Below are 23,422 nucleotides of genomic sequence, written 5' to 3'. Positions count from 1 at the left end.
AAAAAATCTCTTGTCTTCCATCACTGAAAATGATTCCCTGTTTGTAGTAATAATTTTGATAAGTTTTTGTTTAGAGTTTCATTATTCATAGATTAATAATGAAAAGAATTTTTCCTTTAAAGCATCTTTGTATTATCTGTTGTTTTGCTTTGTGGTTAGTAAGAACAAAATGTGTCCTGATACCTCATAATTTTCTAACACTTTTTTTCTTCATACAGTTTTTATTTTTCACTATATCTGGATTAAGGAAGATGTATTAGGAATGTTGTTATACATGATTTTCGAAGTTTAGTCTTCTAATTTAACTTAGAGGTGGCAAGTGACCTTTTGCTTTTAATTTATTTTAAAAATGTGAACAATTCCTTGAAAGACTCATTGCTTAAATGGAATTAAATAACTGGAAGTTAAATAAAACTCTTAAAAGTTTATATTTTAATGTTATGGATGCTAATGTATCAGTCTATACTAAGTAGAATTATAATTACAATATTATTTTTCTTTCTTATTTTATTATTTAACTTTTTATAAAATGTGTTAACTCAAAAAAAATGTGATTCAACTAATGTTACGTAGCTAATATATTCTCTCAATATTTGTATTAATTTTCAATCTATTTCCTTGTTTATTTTACTAGTTATATATGCTTACTTTTTAAGGCACAAAATTAACAGTTGTAACAATCATTAATTATTATAGCATTTTATTCTGGCTATTATATAGATATGTTAAGATGGAATGATGGAATGTTAAAATTTAAGGTATATAGGGATTGTGTTGCTTCAGGTTATATTAGAATAATTAGCTATTTGCCTGATTTGTATTACCTACATGGTTGAACTGATTAGAAGTGATGGTCATCTATATAATCACTGTGACATTGACCATGATCATTTCTGGATGCTGGATGCTAGAGTCTAGCAACTTTTACACTGCTGTGACTAAAAGACCTGACAAGAACGATAAGAGGAGAAAAGTTTATTTGGTGGGCTCATAATTTGTAGAAGGCCAGCTCCATTCCTTGGGGTTTGAAGTGAGGGAGAACAATATGGTGGAATAATATGGTAGAGTAAAGAAGCTCAGGACATAGTCAGTAAGAACAGAGATTCCACTCGCCAGATACAAAATATATACCTAAAAGATATGTCCTCAATGCTCACCTCCTCTAACCATACCCTATCTGCCTTTAGTTACCATTCCAGTTACCACTAGGTTACTCTTTATTAGGGGATTAATGCACTGATTAGGTTAAGTCTTTCCTCACCCAATCATTTAACTTCTAATGCTTACTACTGCATTACCTCACACATGAGCTTCTGGGGGACACTTCACATCCAACCATAACATGGACTTTGAGACTTTCAAATGTTGAAGCCATAGAGTAGATTTGGACTGAAACCCTAGAGTAGATTTGGGCTTAAAACCAAGACCAGTTTTTCATATACTGTGGGTAACTGTCCATTCCCAATTTATTAAGTATAAAAGGTATCTTTATTATTATTTCTGGTTGAAGTTTTTGCTTAACAAGAATGAATATTTTTTCTTGACCAAATATCCTTCTATTAATTCTTTTTAAACCTTATGAAAAATTATAAATATGAAATATTAGTTTATATTAGTTTGTGTTAATGGAGATTCTTTATGAATCTTCATGTAGCATCATCTGACTTCAACAATTATCAATTTTTGATCATTGTTTTTTCTGTAATCACACCTACAAAATTCCCCCCTGTAGTAGATTGTTTTCAAGCAAATCTTAGACATCAGAATATTTCACCTGTAAATATTTCATCATGTAAAAAACTCTATAGTACCATGTCATATACAAATGTTAATGGTTTAGTAATTTCAAATATCTAGTCAATATTAAGTTTACCTGATTGTCTCAGAAACTTTTTTTATTGGTTCTTTGTAGTTATGTATGACAGTAGCATTAATTTTGGCATAATTATAAAAGCATGAAATATAATTTGTTCTAATTGAGTTCCCAGTAATTTCCCTTTCCCTCCTTTTTTCCCCTCCCCGTTTCCTTGTCTCTACTCTACTGATATTTCTGCTATTTACTTATAAGTTTTTTTTTTTAATTAGTGTCTTCTGGGTGTACATGATGGTGAGATTCACTGTTTTCCCAGTACCATTTGTTGAAGAGGCTATCTTTTCTCCATTGCATATTTTTGGCACCTTTGTCTAGTATGAGAAAATTGTATTTATTTGGGTTTGTGTCTGTGTCCTCTATTCTGTACCATTGATCTACCTGTCTATTTTTGTGCCAATACCATGCTGTTTTTGTTACTAGTGCTTTGTAGTAGAGTTGAAGTTCTGGTATTGCGATACCCCCTGTTTCATTCTTCCTGCTAAGTATTTCTTTAGCTCTTCTGGGTTTCTTATTCTTCCAGATGAATTTCATGATTGCTTGCTATATTTCTGTAAGGTCCATCATTGGGATTTTATTTGGAATTGCATTGAATCTGTATAGTACTTTAGGTAGTATGGCCATTTTGACAATATTAATTCTGCCTATCCAAGAACATGGGAGATCTTTCCATCTTCTAAGGTCTTCCTTAATTTCTTTCTTCAATGTTTTGTAGTTTTCATTGTAGATATCTTTTACCTCTTTGGTTAGATTGATGTCCAAGTATTTTATTTTTTTTGAGGCTACTGCAAATGGAGTTGTTTTTCTCATTTCCCTTTCAGCTGTTTCGTCGCTTGTGTATTAAAATGCTGTAGATTTATGCGTGTTGATTTTAGAGCCTGATATTTTGCTGAATTCATTGATGAGGTCTAGAAGTTTTCTGGAGGAGGTTTTTGGATCCTCTAAATATAGAATCATGTCATCTGCAAATAGTGACAGCTTAAGTTCCTCTTTTCCTATTCGTATCCCTTTAATTTCTTTAGTCTGCTTAATTGCTCTGGCTAGAGTTTCGAGGACAATGTTGAATAGAAGTGGTGAAAGAGGACATCCCTGTCTTGTTCCCATTTTTAAAGGGAATGGTTTCAGTTTTTCTCCATTAAGAATGATGTTGGCCAAGGGCTTAGCATAAATAGCCTTTACAATGTTCAGGTATGTTCCTACTATCCCTATTTTTTCTACTGTTTTGAGCATGAAGGGGTGTTGTATTTTGTCAAGCGCTTTTTCTGCGTCAATGGAAATAACCATATGATTCTTATCCTTAAGTCTATTGACATGATGGATTACGTTTATTGATTTACGAATGTTGAACCACTCTTGCATTCCAGGAATGAACCCCACTTGATCGTGGTGTACAATTTTCTTAATATGTTTTTGGATACGGTTTGCCAATATTTTGTTAAGGATCTTTGCATCTATATTCATCAAGGATATTGGTCTAAAATTTTCTTTCCTTGATGTGTCTTTTCCTGGTTTGGGTATGAGGGTGATATTAGCTTCATAGAATGAGTTTGGTAGGGTACCCTCCTTTTCTATTTCCTGGAATACTTTGAGAAGTATTGGAATGAGTTATTCTTTGAAGATCTTCTAGAACTCGGGTGAGAATCTGTCTGGTCCTGGGTTTTTCGTGGATGGTAGATTTTTAATTGCGTTTGACAAAATACCACTTGATATTGATCTGTTTGAATCGTGTATGTCCTCCTGGTTCAGTTTGGGAGGAGCATATGTCTCTAGAAATTTGTCAATGTCTTCAGTAGTTTCTATTTTGTTGGAATACAGATTTTCAAAGTAGCTTCTCATTATGTTCTGTATCTCAGTGGTGTTTTTCGTGATATTTCCTTTTGCATCATGTAGTTTAGTAATTTGAGTCTTCTCTGTCCTTCTCTTTGTTAGTGTGGCTAAGGGTTTGTCTATTTTGTTTACTTTCTCAAAGAGCCAACTTTTTGTTTTGTCAATTTTTTGAATTCTTTCTTTTGTTTCATTTTCATTGATTTCAGCTCTGATTTTAATTATTTCCTGTCTTCTACTACTTTTGCTGTTATTCTGTTCTTCTTTTTCTAGGGCTTTGAGCTGTAATGTTAGGTCATTTAGTTGTTGACTTTTCATTCTTTTCTGGAATGTACTCCATGCAATGAATTTTCCTCTCAGTACCGCTTTCATAGTGTCCCAGAGATTTTGATATGTTGTATCATCGTTCTCATTGACCTCTAAGAATTTTTTAATCTCCTCCCTGATGTTTTTTGTTATCCATGTTTCATTCAATAGCATATTATTTAGTCTCCAAGTGTTGGAGTAATTTCCCTTTTTTATTTTGTCATTGATTTCTACTCTCAGTCCATTAAGATCTGATAGAACACAAGGCAGTATCTCTATTTTTTTGCAATTCCTAAGTGCTGCTTTGTGGCATAACACATGGTCTATTTTTGAGAAGGTTCCATGTGCTGCTGAGAAGAAAGTGTATCCGCTCGTTGATGGATGGAATATTCTATATATGTCTATTAAGTCTAGGTTATTGATTGTGTTATTGAGCTCTATGGTTTCTTTGGTTGGATTTTGTTTGGAAGATCTATCTAATGGTGACAGTGGTGCATTAAAGTCACCCAGAATTATTGTGTTATGATCTATGTGATTCTTGAAATTGAGAAGGATTTGTTTGATGTGCAGGGATGCTCCATTGTTTGAGGCATAAATATTTACTATGGTTATGTCTTCCTGATTTATGGTTCCCTTAAGCAGTATGAAATGTCCTTCTTTATCCCTTCTGACTAACTTTGGCTTGAAGTCCACTTCATCTGATATAAGGATGGAAACCCCCGCTTTTTTACTGAGTCCATGTGTGTGGTAGGTTTTTTCCCATCCTTTCACCTTTAGTCTGTGGATGTCTTTTTCTATGAGATGAGTCTCTTGCAGGCAGCATATTGTTGGATTTTTCTTTTTAATCCATTCTGCCAGTCTCTGTCTTTTGATTGATGAATTTAGGCCATTAATGTTCAGGACTATTATTGAGAAATTATTTGTATTCCCAGTCATTTGGCTTATTTTTGTTTTTTAAGTTGGCTTGGTTTCTCCTTTGAGTGGTTTTTCTCTAAGGTAGTTCCTCCCTTTGCTGACCTCCATTGTTGTTTTTCATTTCTTCCTCATGGAATATTTTGTTGAGAACATTCTGTAGTGCAGGCTTTCTATTTGTAAATTCTTTTAACTTTTGTTTATCATGGAAGGATTTTATTTCATCTTCAAATCTGAAGGTTAGTTTTGCTGGGTATAGGATTCTTGGTTGGCAACCATGTTCTTTGAGAGCTTGAAATATGTTGTTCCGGGCCCTACTAGCTTTTAGAGTCTGGGTTGAGAAGTCGGCTGCTATCCATATTGGTCTCCCCCTATATGTAATCTGATGCTTTTCTCTCGCGGCCTTCAAAATCCTATCTTTATTTTGAATGTTAGGCATTTTCATTATAATATGCCTTGGTGTGGATCTGTTGTGATTCTGTGCATTTGGTGTTCTGTAAGCCTCTTATTTTTGATTTTCCATTTCATTCTTCAGGTTTGGGAAATTTTCTGATATTATTTCATTGAATAGGTTGTTCATTCCTTTGGTTTGTTTCTCTGTGCCTTCCTCAATCCCAATAATTTTTAAATTTGGTCTTTTCATGATGTCCCATAGTTCTTGGAGATTCTGTTCATGATTTCTTACCATCTTCTCTGTTTGGGCAACTTTATTTTCAAGATTAACTATTTTGTCTTCATTGTCTGAGTTTCTGTCTTCCAAGTGTTCTAGTCTTTTGGTGATGCTTTCCATTGAGTTTTTTATTTGGTTTATTGTCTCCTTCATTTCAAGGATTTCTGTTTTTTTTTTTTTTTTTTTTTTTTGAGAATCCCTATCTCTTTGTTGAAATGATCTTTTGCTTCCTGCAGGTGCTCTTTCAGCTTATAGGTATTATCATTCATTGTCTGCATTTGCTCTCTTATCTCATCCTTTGCTTCACGAATCATCTTAATCATGTGTAATCTGAAGTCCTTTTCTGACATTCATTCTAACATACTGTCATTGGATTCTATTACTATAGTATCTAGATTTGTTTGGATCATTTTCTTCCCTTGTTTTTTCATGTTGTTCATGTATCTTCCCCTCTAGCAGTGCAGATCTGGGGTATTGCAGATTTCCCCCTGTAGGCTTATAGTGGCCCTATAGGTTTCCAAAACCTTTTCTTTGAGGGGAGATCAATATTAGCAGTGCCCAAATCAGACACTATGCAATCCTAGACCAAATAGCCCCTATGGGAACAATAACAAAATTGTCATAATAAACAAAATGAGTTCAAATATTATCTTCGGTAAAACAAACAGGTTTGCAATAAGGTCTGCAGTTTCTAATGGAGGACAAAGAGAATGCAGAGGGATGTAGAATGTGGCTGTTAATGGGATAAGAAAAGAATATATAGAAGTTCTAGAAAATAGAAAGGGTGAGAGTGTAATCAAAAGAAATCGAATGTTAGCATGCAAAAAAGGGAGAAAGAGACTCTGAAGGAACAGGTAAACAAAAGGAAAAGAAAGCAAGAAAAGTAAAGAAATGAAAACTTAAATTTTTTTAAAAAAGGAGAAAAAAGAAAATCTACTGTATAACAGTCATATACTAATGAAACCTCCCAGTGTTCAGTAGCCTGATGCATGAGAGGTACCTGACAATGAGCTTCAAGCCTCCAGCAGGCGTCGCAGGATGGGATTTGCCCCACCCAAAGATAATCTAGGATTATCCTAGATGGCCACTCTGGCTTCGAAATGTATTGGCAAATGGGGAGCTGCAGCTCAGGGGTGGATGTGGTCAGCTGGAGGTCCTGGAGACGGGATGCAGTTGGTCTGGCAGGGGTCCTGGAGGTCCGGTGTGTTTGGAGTAGCTGTGGGATCCTGGAGGCCGAGTGCAGTCAGTTTGGGGTACCGGTGATAGGATGCAGTCAGTTGGTCTGGGGGTCCTGGCAGCAGGGAGCAGTCAGTCGATGTGAGGGCCCCAGAGGCAGGGAGTGATTGGTTGGGCTGAGGGATCCTGGAGACGGGGCTCAGTCAGTCTGGCCAGGGGTGCTATGGGGCCTGGCTGTTGTCTCAAAATGGCGGCAGCCATGTGTAATCAAACTTGCAGGTACTGTGACACAGAACTTCCAGGCAACAGCAGGCAGCTGGTGCTCCACTGGCGGTTGGTGATCAGTTTGCTGACTGTTGTTGGACAATCGGGAGGTGAACCTCGAGCGTTGGGTGATGGATAGGAGTAAGGCAGGCGATGGACAGGTGAGAGGCAGGCAAATGGCAGATGATAGACGCCTGACAGTGAGCAATCTGCTCTCAAAAAAGGCGTCGATATGCTCGTAGACTGCAGGTCATCACAGCAGACAAATGGGTAAACACCAGGGGATTGATAAGCAGCAAAAACTGCCTCACCGAGAAACAGATACCCTCTGCTTGAAACTGGTGTTACGGAGCAACAAGGAATGCAGACTCCCTCTAGTCCGCCATCTTGGATCTCCTCTCCCAATCTTTTATTAAGAATTTTTTTGCATCTATGTTCATTAAGGATATTGGTCTGAGGTTTTCTTTCCTATATGTGACTTTGTCTGGATTTGGTGTCAGGGTGTTACTGGCTGCATAGAATGAGTTTCATTGAGTTTCCCCCTTTTCTATTTCATGGAATAGTTTGAGGAGGATTGGTATTAGTTTTTCTTTAAAGGTCTGATAGAACTTGACTGAGAATCCATTCATTTCTGGGCTTTTATTTGTTGGAAGGCTTTTGATGGTTGCTTCAATATCATTACTTGAGATTGATATGTTTACAATTTGTATATCCTTTTTGTTCAATTTTGGTAGGTCATGTGTCTCTAGGAATTTGTTCATATCTTCAAGTTTTTCTAGTTTTTTGGATTATAAATTTTCAAAATAGTTTCTGACAAGCCTCTGGATTCCAATAGCATCTGTGGTGATATGTCCTTTTTCATCATGGATTTTGATAATTTGAGGTTTTTGTCTCTTTATTTTGGTTAGTTTAGCTAAGTGTTTATTGATTTTGTTTATCCTTTTAAAAAATCAACTATTTGTTTCATTGGTCTTTTGCATGTTTTTTTTTTTTTTTTTTAATCTCAATTTCATTGATTTTGGCTTTGATTATGTCCTGTCTTCTACTGAATTTGGTATTGTTTTCTTCTTTTTCTAGGGCTCTGAGATGTAATGTTAGATTATTTATTTGGCTTGTTTCTATTATTTTAACTTCTCTTACTCAGTGCTTTGAACTTTCTCTTTAGAACTCCCTTCCTACTACACTGGATATTTTGATATGTTTTCTCACTATTCTCATTTAATTTAAATTTTTTTTTCTTCCCTGGTTTCTTCTGCTCTCCAGTTATCATTCAAAGGTATATTATTTAATCTCCAGGTGTATGAGTACTTTCTGTTTTTTTATCTTATTGCTGATTTCTAATTTAATTCTATCATGAGCTGACAGATTGGAAGAAATTATCTGTATTTTTTTGTGTTTGTTAAGATTTGCTTTGTAACCTAAAATATGTTCTATTTTAGAAAATGTTCCACATGTCACTGAGAAGAAAGTGATTTCAGTCATTGATGGATGAAATATTCTATAGATGTCTGTTAGGTTCATTATTAATTGCATTTTTTAGTTCTGTAGAATCCTTAGTTTTTGTTAGGATGATATATTCAGTGATGAGACAGGCATGTTAAAGATGCCCAGTGTTATTGTATTGTGGTCTATTTGATTCTTAATATTAAGAAGGGTTCATTTGATCTACATAGATGTTCCATTGTTTGGGGCATAAATATTTATAATCACTTTAGGTTGTTGATGTATGATGCCCTTAAGCAGTATAAAATGACCTTTTTCTCTCTGATTAATTTTGGCTTGAAGTCCACTTTATCTAATGAGAATAGTAACCCCTGATTTTTTTTGCAAGATCCAAGTTATGGTAGGAATTTCCCATCCTTTCACCTTTAGTCTGTAGATGTCTTTGCCTGAGGCGAGTGTTGAAGACAGCATATTGAAGCATTTTGTTTTTTAATCCAATCATCCAGCCTATGTCTTTTGATTGAAGAGTTTAGACCATTTATATTCAATGTTATTATTGAGAGATGATTTTAATTTCTTTCATTTTATTTTATTTCCAGTGTTTAAATTGCATTGAAGTCTCCTTTGATTGACTGTTTTTCTAATGTAATTTCTCTCTATGCTGGTTTTCATTTTTATTTTTCATTTCTTCATGATATATTTTATTAGGTATATTTTGTATCGCAGGCTTTCTAGTTATGAATTCTTTTAGCTTTTGTTTATCATTGAAGGTTTTTATTTTATGTTCAACTTTGAAGCTTAATTTTTCTGGGTATAGTATTATTGGTTGTTATCCACTTTTTTCCATTGCTTGGTGTATATTATTCTAAGTCCTGTAGCTTTTAGGGTCTGGGTTGAGAAATTACTTGAAATCCAGATTGACTTATCTCTAAATATGACCAGTTACTTTTTTCTTGTAGCTTTTAAAATTCTATCCTTACTCTGAATGTTAGGCATTTTCATAATAATCTGCCTTGGAGTAGATCTACTGTGATTTTGTATATTTCAAACTCTATATGGCTCTGATATTTGGATTTCCTTTTCATTCTTAAGATTTGGAAAATTTTCTGATGTTATTTCATTGAAAAAATTGTTCATTACTTTAGTTTGTATTCCAGAGCCTTCATCTACCCCCAATGAATCTTAAATTTGGTCTCTTAATGTTATCCCAGATTTCTTAAATATTCTGTTTATGGTCTTTTAACATTGCTTCTCTCTGGTCAACTTTATTTGCAGAATTATATACTTTGTCTTTGAGGCCTGAAAATCTATACTCAAAGTTGTCTAGTCTATTAGTAATGCTTTTCAAAATTTGTTCTTTTTAGATATACATGACAGTAGAGTATAATTTGACATATTATACATACATGGAGTCTAACTTATTCTAATTAGGAACCCATTCTTGTGATTGTACATGATATGGAGTTATGCTGGTGATATATTCATATATGAGCATAGAACAGTTGTCTGATTCATTCTGCTATCTTTCCTATTCCTTTCCCCACTTTCCTTCATTCCCCTTTGTCTAGTCCACTGAACTTCCCCTCCCCATCCTCCCCTGTTCTGGGTTAGTATCCACATATTAGAGAGAACATTTGGCTTTTTGGTTTTTGGGACTGGCTTATTTCACTTAGCATGATATTTTCCAGTTCCATACATTTATTATAAATGCCATAATTTCATTTTTCTTTATGGCTAAGTAATATTCCATTGTGTGTGTGTGTGTGTGTGTGTGTGTGTGTGTGTGTATCTAGGTTGTTTCCATAGCTTGGCTATTGTGAATTGAGCTGCTATAAACATTGATGTGGTTGCATCAATGTAGTATGCTGATTTTAAGTCCTTAAGGTATAAAGTGAGGAATGGGATAATTGGGTCCAATGGTGGTTCCATTCCAAGTTTTCTAAGGAATCTCCATACTGCTTTCCAGAGCAGTTGCACCAATCTGTAGTCCCACCAGTAATGTATGAATGAACTTTTTCCTCACATCCTCACCAACATTTATTGTTAATTACATTCTTGATAATTTCCCTTCTGACTAGAGTGAGATGGAATCTCACGGTAGTTTTAATTTGCATTTCTCTAATTGCTAAAGATGTTGAATATTTTTTCATATATATTTTGACCATTTGTATTTCTTATGTGAATGCCTGTTCATTACCTTTGCTCATTTATTTGTTGTTTTGTTGTTTTTTTTATTGTAAACAAATGGGATACATGTTGTTTCTCTGTTTGTACATAGCGTAAAGGCATACCATTTGTGTAATCATAAATTTACATAGGGTAATGTTGTTTGATTCATTCTGTTATTTTTCCCTCCCCCCCACCCCTCCCATCCCTCTTTTCCCTCTATACAGACCTTCCTTCCTCCATTCTTGCCCCCCTCCCTAACCCTAACCCTAACCCTAACCCTAGCACTAACCCCTCCCACCCCCCCATTATGTGTCATCATCTGCTTATCAGCAAGATCATTCGTCCTTTGGTTTTTTGAGATTGGCTTATCTCACTTAGCATGATATTCTCCAATTTCATCCATTTGCCTGCAAATGCCATCATTTTATCATTCTTTATGACTGAGTAATATTCCATTGTATAAATGGTGTTAAGTTTTTGAGTTCTTTGTATATCCTGGAGATTAATGCTCTATCTGAGGTGCAGGTGGTAAAGATTTTCTCTATTCTGTAGGCTCTCTCTTCATGTTCTTGATTGTTTCCTTTGCTATGAAGAAGCTTTTTAGTTTGATATCAACCTATTTATTGATTCTTGATTTTACTTCTTGTGCTTTAGGAGTTTTATTGAGGCAGTCAGTTCCTAAGCTGACCTGGTGGAGAGTTGGGCCTATATTTTCTTCTATTAGGCACAGTGTCTCTGGTATAATGCCTAGGTCCTTGATTCACTTTGAGTTGAATTCTGTGCAAGGTAAAAGATAAGGGTTAAATTTCATTCTACTACATACAGATTTTCAGTTTTTCCAGCACCATTTGTTGAAGAGGCTATCTCTTCTCCAATGTATGTTCATGGCAACTTCATGTAGTATGAGATAACTGTACTTATGTGTGGGTTTGTCTCTGTGTCTTCTATTCTATTGCATTGGTCTTCATGTCTGTTTTTTTGCCAGTGTCATGGAGTTTCTGTTACTTTAGCTCTACAGTATAATTTAAGGTCTGGTATTGTGATGCCTTCTGCATCACTTTCTTGCTAAGGATTACTTTGGCTATTCTGGGCCTCTTACTTTTCCAAATGAATTTCATGGTTGTTTTTTCTATTTTTATGAAGAACATCATTAGAATTTTAGTAGGAATTGCATTAAATCTGTATAGAATTTTGGGTAATATGGTCATTTTGACAATATTAATTCTGTCAGTCCTAGAATATGGGATATATCTCCTTTTTCTAAGGTTTTTTCAGTTTCTATAGTGTTTTGTAATTTTCATTGTAGAGGGCTTTTACCTCTTTTTTTGATCAATTCCCAAGTATTTTTTTTTTTTTTTGAGGCTATTGTGAATAGGATAGTTTTCCTGATTTCTCTTTCAGCTGATTCATCATTGGTATACAGGAATGCAATTGATTTGTAGGTGTTAATTTTATAGCCTGCTGCTTTGCTGAATTCATTTATGAATTCTAGAAGTTTTCTGGTGGAATTTTTTGGATCTTCTAAATATAGAATCATGTCATCAGCAAATAGTGATAGTTTAAGCTCCTCTTTTCCTATTCACATTCCTTTAATTTCTTTTGTCTGTTTAACTACTCTGTCTAGAGTTTCAAGAACTATGTTGAATAGAAGTGGTGAAAAAGGGCCTCCCTGTCTTTTTCCAGTTTTTAGAGGGAACACTTTCAATTTTTCTCAATTTAAAATGATGTTGGCCTTGGGTTTAGCATGTGTAGCTTTTATAATGTTGAGGTATGTTCCTACTATTCCTAGTTTTTCTAGCATGAATGATGCAGAATTTCATCAAATGCTTTTTCTGCATCTATTGAGATAATCATGTGATTCTTGTCTTTAAATCTATTGATGTGATCAATTACTTTTATTGATTCCCTTATGTTGAGCCAATCTTGCATCCCTGGAATTAACCCCATTTGATTATGGTGCACTATCTTTTAAATTTGTTTTTGTATGTGATCTGCCAGAATTTTATTGAGAATTTTTGCTTCTATGTTCATCAGGGATATTAGTCTGAAATTTTCTTTTTGTGATGTGTTTTTGGTATTGTTATCAGGGTTATATTAGCTTCATAGAATGAATTTGGAAGGGTTTCTTCCCTTTCTGTTTCATGGAATAATTTGAGAAGGATTGGTGTTAGTTATTATTGAAAGGTCTGGTAGAACTTGACTGAAAATCCATCTGGTCTTGGGCTTTTCTTTCTTGGTAGGCTTTGATGGCATCCTCACTTTCATTGCTTGAAATTGATCTGTTTAAATTTTCTGTCCTCCTGCTTCAATTTGGGTAGGTAATATGTCTCTAGAAATTTGTTGATGTCTTCAAAATTTTCTCTCTTATTAGAGTATAAATTTTCAAAATAGTTTCTGATTATCATCTGTATTTCATTAGTATTCATTGTGATATTTCCTTTTTTCATTGCAATTTTTTAAATTTGTGTTTTTTTCTCTCCTTCTCTTTGTTAACTTGGCTAAGGGTTTATTAATTTTATTGAGTATTTTAAAGAACCAACTTTTTGTTCTTTTGATTTTTTTTTTTGATTGTTTCTTTTGTTTCAATTTCATTGATTTCAGCTCTGACCTTAATTATTTTCTGTCTTCTGCTTTTGGTTTGTTCTTTTTTTCCTAGGACTTTGAGATGTAATGTTAGGTTATTTGTTGACTTTCCATACTTTTAATGAATTAACTCAAAGCAATGAACTTTCCTCTTAGCACTGCCTTCATAGTGTCCCAGAGATTTTGATATGTTTCATCTCTATTTCCTTTTATCTATAAATATTTTTAATTTCATCCTTGATTTCTTCTGTTATCCATTGATCATTTGAAAGCATTTTATTTTGTCTCCAGGTGTTAGAGTAGCATCTCTTTTTATTTTATCATTGATTTCTAATTTCATTCCATTACGATCTAATAGAAAAGCAAGGTATTATCTCGATTTTTTTTTTTTTATCCTGAGAATTGCTTTGTGGCCTAAGATATGGTCTACTTTAGAGAAGGATTCTTGTGCCACTGAGAAGAAAGTATATTCAGTCATTGATGGATGATATATTCTATATATGTCTGTTAAGTCAGAATTATTAATTGTATTTTTTTAGTTGTATAACTTCTTCATTTATTTTTTGTTTGGAAGATGTATCAAGTGGTGAGAGAGGCGTGTTAAAGTCACCCAGTATTATTTTGTTGTGATTTATTTGATTCTTGATATTGTGAAGGATTTGTTTATTTTATGCAGATGCTCCATTTTGGGGGCATAAATATTTAAGATTGTTTTATCTTGTTGATGTATACTTCTCTCAAGCAATATGAAATGGTCTTTTTGTCCCTTCAGATTAATTTTGACTTGAAGTCCACTTCATCTGATATGAGGATAGAAACCCCTGCTTGTTTATGAGGTCCATGTGAATCAAAATCTCTGGATTTCACTCATGCGGCCAAGGGGCCAATTCTTGTTTCCCTCAGTCACTTGTGAACTTTGTGGTTTTTAGACTCTTGGGTTCGGACTCCAAACTCAATCAATTCCTCCTCCACTTTTTAAAATTTTTGGTCCAGTGCCTCTCTCCCAGCCAATCTTTCAAGAGGTCAATCTTTCAAGTGGCCATTCTGGAGGGGAAGGGGAAAAACTGGGTGGGTTTCCCCCACCAGTATTTCCCTGTGTGAACCTCTCTTCATGTTTGATTTTCTCCTGGTCACTTAGACACACCTCAGACCCCCTAAAAATGGGAGTCCCTTTAATTGATGAATGGCTCTACTATTTTAGTGCAGGTGAGATCACACCCACTGACACCACTACCAGTTGCAGCAGGGCTGGGTATTTCTTTTATTTTGTTATATCCAACTACCTGTGTCCCTGATCAGATTTGAATGTCCAGAGTTAATTCCCAGAAAAGTTCCCCTTTTCCACCTTGCTGAGAAGCTGCGTGTCTGAATTCTTAGTTTCATGCCTTGGAGTGACCAGGAAAGCAACCTTCTCTAATTCTCCATGTTGAGTCTCTCTTGGTAATGCTTTCCATTGAATTTTTAGTTTATTGATTCCTTAATTTTTGATAATTTCTGTTTGATTCTTTTTCAGAATATCTATTGCTTTATCAAAGTGATCTTTTACTTTCTGTATTTTCTCTCTGATTTCAGTCCTTACATATTCTTTAATCTCATAGAAGAATTTAACTATGAACTTTCTAAATTCCTTTTCTGACAGTTCCTCCAATGTGGCATCAATGAAGTCTGTTGTTGAATCATTATGGGCTGTTTGGGATGGTTTTCTCTTACTTTTTCATATTGTTTTTATATATACCTATCTCTTAGTATAGTTCTGACTTCTTTTTCTTAAGAACCTTGAGTTTGGTGAATATCTGGATAATGATATTTTAAGTCGAAATGTGACCTCTCCTGATCCCAATATCAACACCATTTTAAGAGATGTCACTGAGCCCTATTTACTATAATCACTTCTGAGCCAAACCTTGTTCTATTTAACCTTATAAGACACAAAAACTTGTTATAATTCTTCTCTGCATTTCTTCAAATTCAGGTATAAACCTATAATAAAGTTCCGTAACAGGTCAAAAATTAATTGTTAAATTTAGTAAACTTACTATAATCTTAAGTGAGGGCTAAAAAGGGGAGGAAGAAGAATTGGGCAAATAGTAGAGGGAAGGAGGGAGGGAGAGAGAGAGAGACAGAGAGAGAGAGAGAGAGAAGGGAGAGAGAGAGAGAGAGAGACTATAAAAGGATAATTTATATCAAGGCAGAAAGCAGAAATAGATGAGTGGGTGATATTTGCAGCAGTAGTGGATAATGCAAGAGGATGAGTAGGGGGTAAGAGAAGGAAATATAAACCAGAGCTAAGAAAACAAAGGAAAATTGATTCCAATTAGTGCCTTAAACTATTAGATGAAATACATTCAAATGTGTTGAAGGTATAATGTTGGCTATTGGGTTAATAATTATCACTCACATCAAAGAGTTATGTATATGATCAAAGTTGACATTAGCATTTTTTAAATACTGTGTCACAGTGCCAAAAATTCTTGTTGAATCTTTGGATTTCATTGGGTTTTGAACATTTAGCAGACGTCCATCAGTCTGTGGGTGTGGGTCTCTCCAGAGTTGCAGGGGCACAGAAGCCAATTCCCTAGTTGCAGCTTCTGGTTTGTAACTCAGGGGCCTGAAGCTAACTGCTTGGAGGGTGCAGTGTTGTGAGTTGACTGTTTTTATTGTGTGCAGTAGTTCAGTATGCAGACTCTGAAGTGCCCCTGTGTTTTTTGTCTGTTGCCAGTACACCTGCTCCCCTCCACTGGATACTTTTTGTGATAGTGAAGATTCTGGTAGCTGTGAGTGCAGACACTCTGGTTGTGGATTTTCTGCACTGTTCTGTGGTACAGAAGTATCCCCCTGGCTGACACTGCTTGTTGAGGGACTGCAGTGAAAGGTCTCTGGTGGCTCACCTGGATTCTAGTTTCCACTGCCTGAGGTTGTGAATGGCAGCTGTTGATTCCCTCTGCTTACTAAGTCTAACAAAGGTCCTGCAAGTATCCAAATGATGCCCTGTCATTTTCCAGTTGTGGTCACATTTCAGGCTCTGTACCTATTAAGATTGGAATCAGCCCCTTCCTGCTGCATAGACTCTGGTGATTTCCTCTTGGGTCTCTATGTCACTTAATATTCAGGCAGCATCCCTCTGGTCTGGCCCCATGATCCCAGGGACTATCTAGACTTCCCATGATGCTTCCCCCCAGCATCAGTGGTTAGGACCTGTGAATCCTCTTTTCCTTTGTTCAGGGCCACAGCTGCTTTGTTGTTGCCTCTGTCTGAGTTGGGAAAATGGACACTGCACAGAACTTAATGGGGCTAGGCACACTTACTGGCACAGATCCCCAACAGTGCATTTGTTTCTCTTGTTCACAGTGAGAGGGAGGGAGGGGGGTTTCAGCAATTTTTGGCTAGTAGTAGTCCTTCTAGAAGTTTTGACTGGATTCATAAGCGGTTCCACTGCAGGAGATTTACCTCTGGTTTAATTTGTAGCTGTCTGAGTGTGGGAAGACACCATGTTGATTTAACAGGGTACCTGGTCAGTTGAGGGTTCCACAAGATGGCCATGAACCCCCAGATCAATGTTCTTTTCACAATTTGGTTTTAAGCTGTTTGCACTGTTTTAAGGTCCCTTCTGTTACCATGGCACTTTAAATTTTGTCTGTTTTTCCTAAAGTTTTTAAGTGGGTGTGCTTAAGAGAATGTCTGCTCCCCGACCCCTTCTCTTTCTCTGTCTGTTGCTCCTCCCCTTTTCTCATCCACAGGTTTGGTTCAAGGTTAGGGGAATTTTAGTTTGTTTTCCTCTCTGGTAACCTATCTTTCAGTCTCTCCAGGTCACAGACTGTGTATTACTGAGTCTTAGAGTATTTATTTTGTCACCCACATCTTAATTCTGCTTTTCCTTTGCTGCCTATTTTCTGCCTAGCTCCCTTCCACCATCTTCCCCCTCTTCAACTTTTTCTTAAAGTTTATTCAAATGAACATCTAAATAAAATTCATCTAGTGAAATTAGTTTTTACTTGTGAGATTTCCCCACCATTCTCTTTTATTTTTATAATTTTTGAAAAAGTTATATTATTTTTTCTTTATAGTTTCTTCCAGTCTGAATTATGTTGATTACATCCTAGGGGTGTTACTTAACATTTTTTCTCTCTTGTATTTTCAGAAAATTGGTAGTTATAGCTACAGACTTGATCAGATTCAGGTTCAATTTACTTTGGCAAGTATACTTATCGATGGAACTTTTTTCCTTCAATTTTTTTCTACTCTAAATGGTACTGCAATGAATAGTTTTGTAAATATATCTTTTATTCTTTTCAAATATTGTTTTCAGTATTATTTCTATAAGTGAGATTTTTAGTTGACAGGGTAAATCCATGTGGATTGTAATACACATCCAAATTTCCTTCTGTGGTTTTTGTATCATTTTATATTCCCACTAATTGGAATGCATTAAGAGACAGCATGCTTCCCCATAGTGACAGAATGTTTTGTTAAATATTTGAATTTTTAGCAAAATACAGAATTTCTCTATGACCCAGCTATACTACTCCTCAGTATATATTCAAAAAGAATGAAAGCAACATACTATAGAGATCCCTGCCTTCCCATTTTCTTTATAGCACAATTCTCAATAACTGAGTTATAGAATCAGCTGAAGTACTTGTCAATAAATGAATGTATAAAGAAAATGTATTTACACAATGAAATGTTATTCAGACATAAAGAAGAACAAAAATCCTGTCATTTCCAGGAAAATGGATGGAAATAGAGATTAGTATGTTTAGAAAAATAAGCCAGTCTCAGAAAGACAAGCATTGTACACTTTCTCTTATATATGTAATCTAGAAAATATAAAATAAAAGATAACATGAATGTAGATGGGAGATTATTACTGAAGAGCAAAGGAATTAGGGGAAGAGGGAAGGGAGGATAAGGATAGGTATTAGGGAGTGGAAATGGTCAAAATATACCATGTGCATATATATGCATATGACACAGTGAAACCCACTATCTTATGTGACTAATATGTACTAATAAAAATTGAATTTTTCCAGTCTAATGGACCAGAAATTGCATCTTAGTGTAGTTTTTACTTTGACAGTTCTTTATTGAGGTATAATTCACATATGGTAAAATACACAAATCTCAAATATATATTCCAGTGAATTTTGACAAATGTATGCATATGTGTAACCAACACTTAAATTACTGGCTACTGATATTTATTTATAAAGATTGGTCCCCTCTGGTACAAAGGGTTTTTTCAGTATCAAAGATGCCTATTTTGGATTTCATTATCTTGGATCATTATAATAAACCACACATGGGAGACTTCAGGTTTCTGATTTTTTCATGAATTTGTTATTTTGTACGTTTTTCAAAGAATTGTTATGCTTAATCATATTACTACACACATGAACTAATTAATTGTAAAAACCAAAGGATTTCACTTTGTATTTTCATACATGCATAGATTGTCTTTTAATCATATTCATCCTCCCTACCACCCCCTTTTGCCCTCTCCTTTCTTCCCACCCTCCCTGGCCCCTTCCCTTCCTCCAACAGTCTCTTTTCTACTTTCAGGTCATCTCCTCTTCTCTTCTTTCTTTCTTCTTCCTCCTTTTTCTTTTATTTTGTTTCCACGTATGAGAGAAAACATGTAATTCTTGTCTTTCTGAGTCTGGTTTATTTTGTTTAATGTGATGTCTTCCAGTTCCATCTATTTTCCTGTAAATGATATTATTCCATCCTTCTCTATGACTGAATAATTATTATTGTGTGTATGTGTATAAATGTGTGTGTGTGTGTGTGTGTGTGTGTATTCATACTAAGGAGTTCACTTATACGTACACGTATACATATATACATATATCACATTTTATTTATTCAGTCATTGGTTGACAGGTACCTAGGCTGATTCCATAACTTGGTTATTTTAAATAGCACCAGATATCTCTTTTAAATGCTGCCTTCATTTCCTTTCTGTATTGATAGTGGTATACCTGGATTATGTGGTAGTTCTATTTTTAGTGTTTTTTTTTTTTGAGAAGCTTCCATAATGTTTTCTTTAGTAGCTATACTAGTTCACATTTCTACCAACAGTGTAATAGTTCATTTTTTTCCACATCCTTATCAGCATTTACTGTTTTTCCAAAAGATTTCTCTTTCAATCATCAGCATTTTTACACAAGTCATCATCCACCTTAAGTATTGATTTTATAGGGCTTATTGTCTAGTAAAATGAATTGCAATCATCTAGAAATCTCTGTTGATAAAGATACACCTTTAAATCTTTTTGTTCTTGTTAAGACTTTATTTTTCTTCATTTTTGGCCTGAGGATACAAGTTGAATCAATGAGTAGATTTACAAAAAGTCAGGATGTTGTACAAAATATTGGAAGTGTCTAGCAAAAAATAGTAGCTTTATTTTGACTTTTATAGTCTATTTAATTGGTCTTTCCTTGGGCCTGAAGGCGGCAGCATTGATTTTTTTCTTAAGTTATAAAAGTGTGTCCACATCTTCCACCAATGTGTTTTAATTATTTTTGTACAACATGGACCAAATATGTCAAAGAAATCTAATTTTAAAAGTTGTGTCTTTATATAAAACTTTAGGACTTTAGCTGGTTAATTGTTGAAATAAGTTTTAGGCATTCACACAGCTAGTGCTACAGCATCAGAATTTTATTTTAATTTTTTCATTAGGTATAATAAAGACTGTTGAATGTTTTTCTGCAGTGTCCTCTACTTATTTTTTCTAAAATGTCATATTTGTAGCACTCTTAAGACCTCCTGGAGAAAAGATTTGACTTTGACTTTGTGTTTTTAAAGTAGTCCTTAGGTTAATTTGTTTTCTTATATCCTTAATTTTGAATCAGAAACTAGAACAGCAGAAAGATAAACTCAAGGTTAAAGTAATCAGTGAATAAGAACTAGAAATAGCATGCATTATGAAGATTTCTTTTTGGAACTTGTCTTCTGAAGTTTTTATATCTTTGTTAATGATATTTTAAAACTATCAGAGCACTAAGTATTCTAGTAGCTTGTTTCATCATGTTTCTGGTTTGCCCTTTTGTACAGGTTTAAAAATGTTAATATGGAATATGCAAGTTCAGAGTACACATAAGTATAAGTCAGAGTCTAACCAGGAAACAGATACTATGAGAGAATTTGGAGTGCAGTGGTGTTTAATGTTGAAGGATAGTGATACAGATGATAGATCTGAGAAGCAGAGGACTGAGGCAATATAGAGATAAAAACCACTGGAAATCATTGTCATTCCTAGGTCAGTGAAGCATAAAGAAGAAGTAAGGCTGTATCATACTCCGTGGGCTGAGATTATTACAGGTATTTGGAACCATGGTGGAACTGTCCAGAGAAAGGCTGAAGCAATGGAGAAACTGCAGGTGCTCCTGAGACCCCTTTGAGAGTAGAGAAGATGGGAGGGGGTAATGCTATGACTTCTCCGTTCCTCTGTCCCTTTAGTCTCCCATAGCCAGCTTCTTCTTTTGGCTGAACCCATCTGGGACCAGCAGATAGGGGTGCCTGAAAAAATACAGGCTGCTTTGTGATGTGGAATAGAAAGGGGATTAGCTGGAATGAATATAAGGCCAACAGATTCAGGCTTCATGTACTTGGCAGCTATAACCCGAAAGCGCTAATTATGTTTTTAAAAGTCATAGAACTTGGGGAAGAGGGAATGTAGTTGAAAATTTAGGTTTCCATGTTACATGTGTTTTTACAATTTCTTTGATAAGTACCTTCAAATAAATATTTGTCTAAATACTTAAATTTTTTTATTGATAAAGCCATGGAGTTGAAATATGTTCAAGGTCATATTTCTAGTAAGTGCTAAAGCTGGGACTAGAACCAGGCCTCCTTACAACTTACTGATGACTTCCTCATTCTATGCTGAGGGATCAGATAAAATAAAAAAGCCCTATGTGGTGGCACATGCCTGTAATCCCAGTGATTTGGGAGACTGAGGCAGGAGGATCGCAAGTTCAAAGCCAACCTCAGCAATTTAGCAAGGCCCTAAGCAATTTAGTGAGACCCTGTCTCTAAATAAAAAATAAAAAGGGTTGGGGATGTGGTTCAGTCATTAAGTATCCCTGGGTTCAATCCACCGTACCAAAACAAAAACCAAAACAACAAACAGTCCAGTCTTTTTTTTTTTTTTTTTTTTGGTTAACTTCTCTTACCTCCAGTGTGCTCATCTGTATATTGGGAATAATGACGCCCACAATGCCTGGCAGGAAGATGTATCCCAAAATGGAAGAAATATATGGAAAACTCTTGAAAAAAATTCTCAGGTTTATATCAGTTAGGGTATTATTTATTGTATGAATGAAGAAGAGAGTGATTTTACCTTTATTTTTCATACTTTAAAAACAGTTCTTGGTCAGCGTTCCAAACCATTTTCTTTTTCCTCTCTTTGCTTTTTAATATAGTAGTTATTTTAGGCAGATTGCGTGTTTGAACATGCACTAACAAGGAATGAAAAGGAGTAAGTATTTAACTTAAAACATGCAGATTTAAACATTTCTGTTGTGGAAAAGACATTTTTTAAAACTTTTGAAGTTTCTATTCTTTTGTTCTTCCTCTAAATCTAGATTAGAAAAGCAATGCAGACTTCAAAGACATCCAAAGAGCAAATGCTAATAAAACAGCACAAGCAAGTGTGGTGGCAGGAACACCAAAAGCTGAAGGAAGCCAGGTGAGCACGGGGGTGTTTCAACACAACATGAAGGGATTACTAGGAGTTGCACTTGTCTAATCAGATGTTCTATCATGTTCCATGTTAATTAAACCATTGCAATAAAATTTTGGAGTTACAGTTTGAATTTGAGTCAAATTAAAATCTTTCATTTCCTCAGCCTAATCTGGAATCCAGGGAACATAGTACATGACTTTTGTGTTCTATAGAAAAGTAAAAGAATTGTCCCTATCTGCCCATTGCTTACTCTTTTGCACTCCCACTCTCTCGCTTGCATTTATGTATATCATACTTAGCACGTTGCATTATAATGTGTGATTGCACCTTTGTCTTTCCTATAAGGAGATAAACTACTTGAGGGCAAATACCACATCATAGTCATTTGTGTACCATGGAATAGCAGGACATATGTAAAATACTTTCAGTACCTAGGTGAAAAGATGAACTAAGGAGTTTGAACTGTTTGGTGATTTTCTTGATATAGTTGCTCAGACTTAATTCAATTTTGGAATTTGACTTTTGTTATTATTTCCAGCAGTTGCTTAAAGAAGAATTAAAACAAAATTATAATTTCATGTTGATCTTCATTGTAATCTCTGAAAAATAAATTTCAAAAGTCAAAGCAAAAGGAGAAAACAGTCATATTTTTCTTCCACTTAAGGCATATATACTTGCTTCAACAATGGTGGTATTTATAAAGTATGTTTGTAAAATGTGTATTATTAGGCATTTATTTTATATCAAAATAGATAATTTCTGTGATCTTATTCTGAGTCAAGTCTCCCAATACCATTAACTTTACTTTTGACTTAGGTACTTTTCATATAAATAGGAAATTCTTATTCTGTAAAGCAATTCTTGTATGAGAGGTAAAATATTCATGATCGGCAAGGGTCTCATACTACTATATATAACTCAAAACACAAAAATAAAATTATATAAACTTTATCACCATACTTCTATAAAAACAACTATGTCAGACCCACTTACCCTTAAAAGATCACCATTAGTAGAGAGAAAATGTTTAAGCCCATTGGAAATTTGCATAACTTGAAATAGGATAAAAAGGAAAGCCAATATTAGGAAGCTTTAATTATGGTGTTCACTGATGCAAGTTCAAATTAAAAAAAAAAAAAAAAGACACGCTGGGAAAAGTTTTTTTATTTTCCTTTCTTTTTTTTTTTTTAATCTCGGCTGTTCTACATTCCCCTTTGTGTGTATTGAGTTGTTCTTGAGCTAGATAGAAGGAAAGTGATTCTGACTTGGAATGACACAGGGACGACGGAAGTGAGGAACACTTTGGTAATAAAGACTGTAATGTCTTGAAAGACTGAAAATGGAACAAAAAGAATCCCAAGATAATTTTCTGTGTTATTCTAGAATGTAGGCTAACTTCATTACAGTCAGTAAATTAAAAACTAACAACAATAGGAGGTAAGTAAGGGAAATGGCTAGACTCATGGAGAATTTAGGGACCAAAAGCAAATCAATAGTTTAAGCTTTATCAGTGTTT

At 34.8% G+C, this 23,422-nt stretch overlaps 1 protein-coding gene across 2 annotated transcripts in view; it reads left to right on the top strand.

Annotated features, from left to right (window-relative positions):
* Nucleotides 1-23,422, top strand: part of Ccdc148 (coiled-coil domain containing 148) — a 327,462-nt gene that overhangs the window by 112,928 nt on the left and 191,112 nt on the right. Inside the window, exon 4 of one of the 2 annotated variants that reach the window (XM_047547038.1) lies at nt 21,806-21,909. In XM_047547038.1, coding sequence (XP_047402994.1) covers nt 21,806-21,909 — 104 coding nt within the window. Of the gene's footprint in view, nt 1-21,805; nt 21,910-23,422 lie in introns of those variants that run through there. The other variant, XM_047547039.1, reaches the window with a different exon arrangement.

The sequence above is a fragment of the Sciurus carolinensis genome, chromosome 3, assembly GCF_902686445.1.
Source record: "Sciurus carolinensis chromosome 3, mSciCar1.2, whole genome shotgun sequence".
NCBI classification, from domain to species: domain Eukaryota; kingdom Metazoa; phylum Chordata; class Mammalia; order Rodentia; family Sciuridae; genus Sciurus; species Sciurus carolinensis.
Note: the sequence above shows the minus strand (reverse complement) of the source record. Positions and strands in the feature narration are given on the sequence as shown.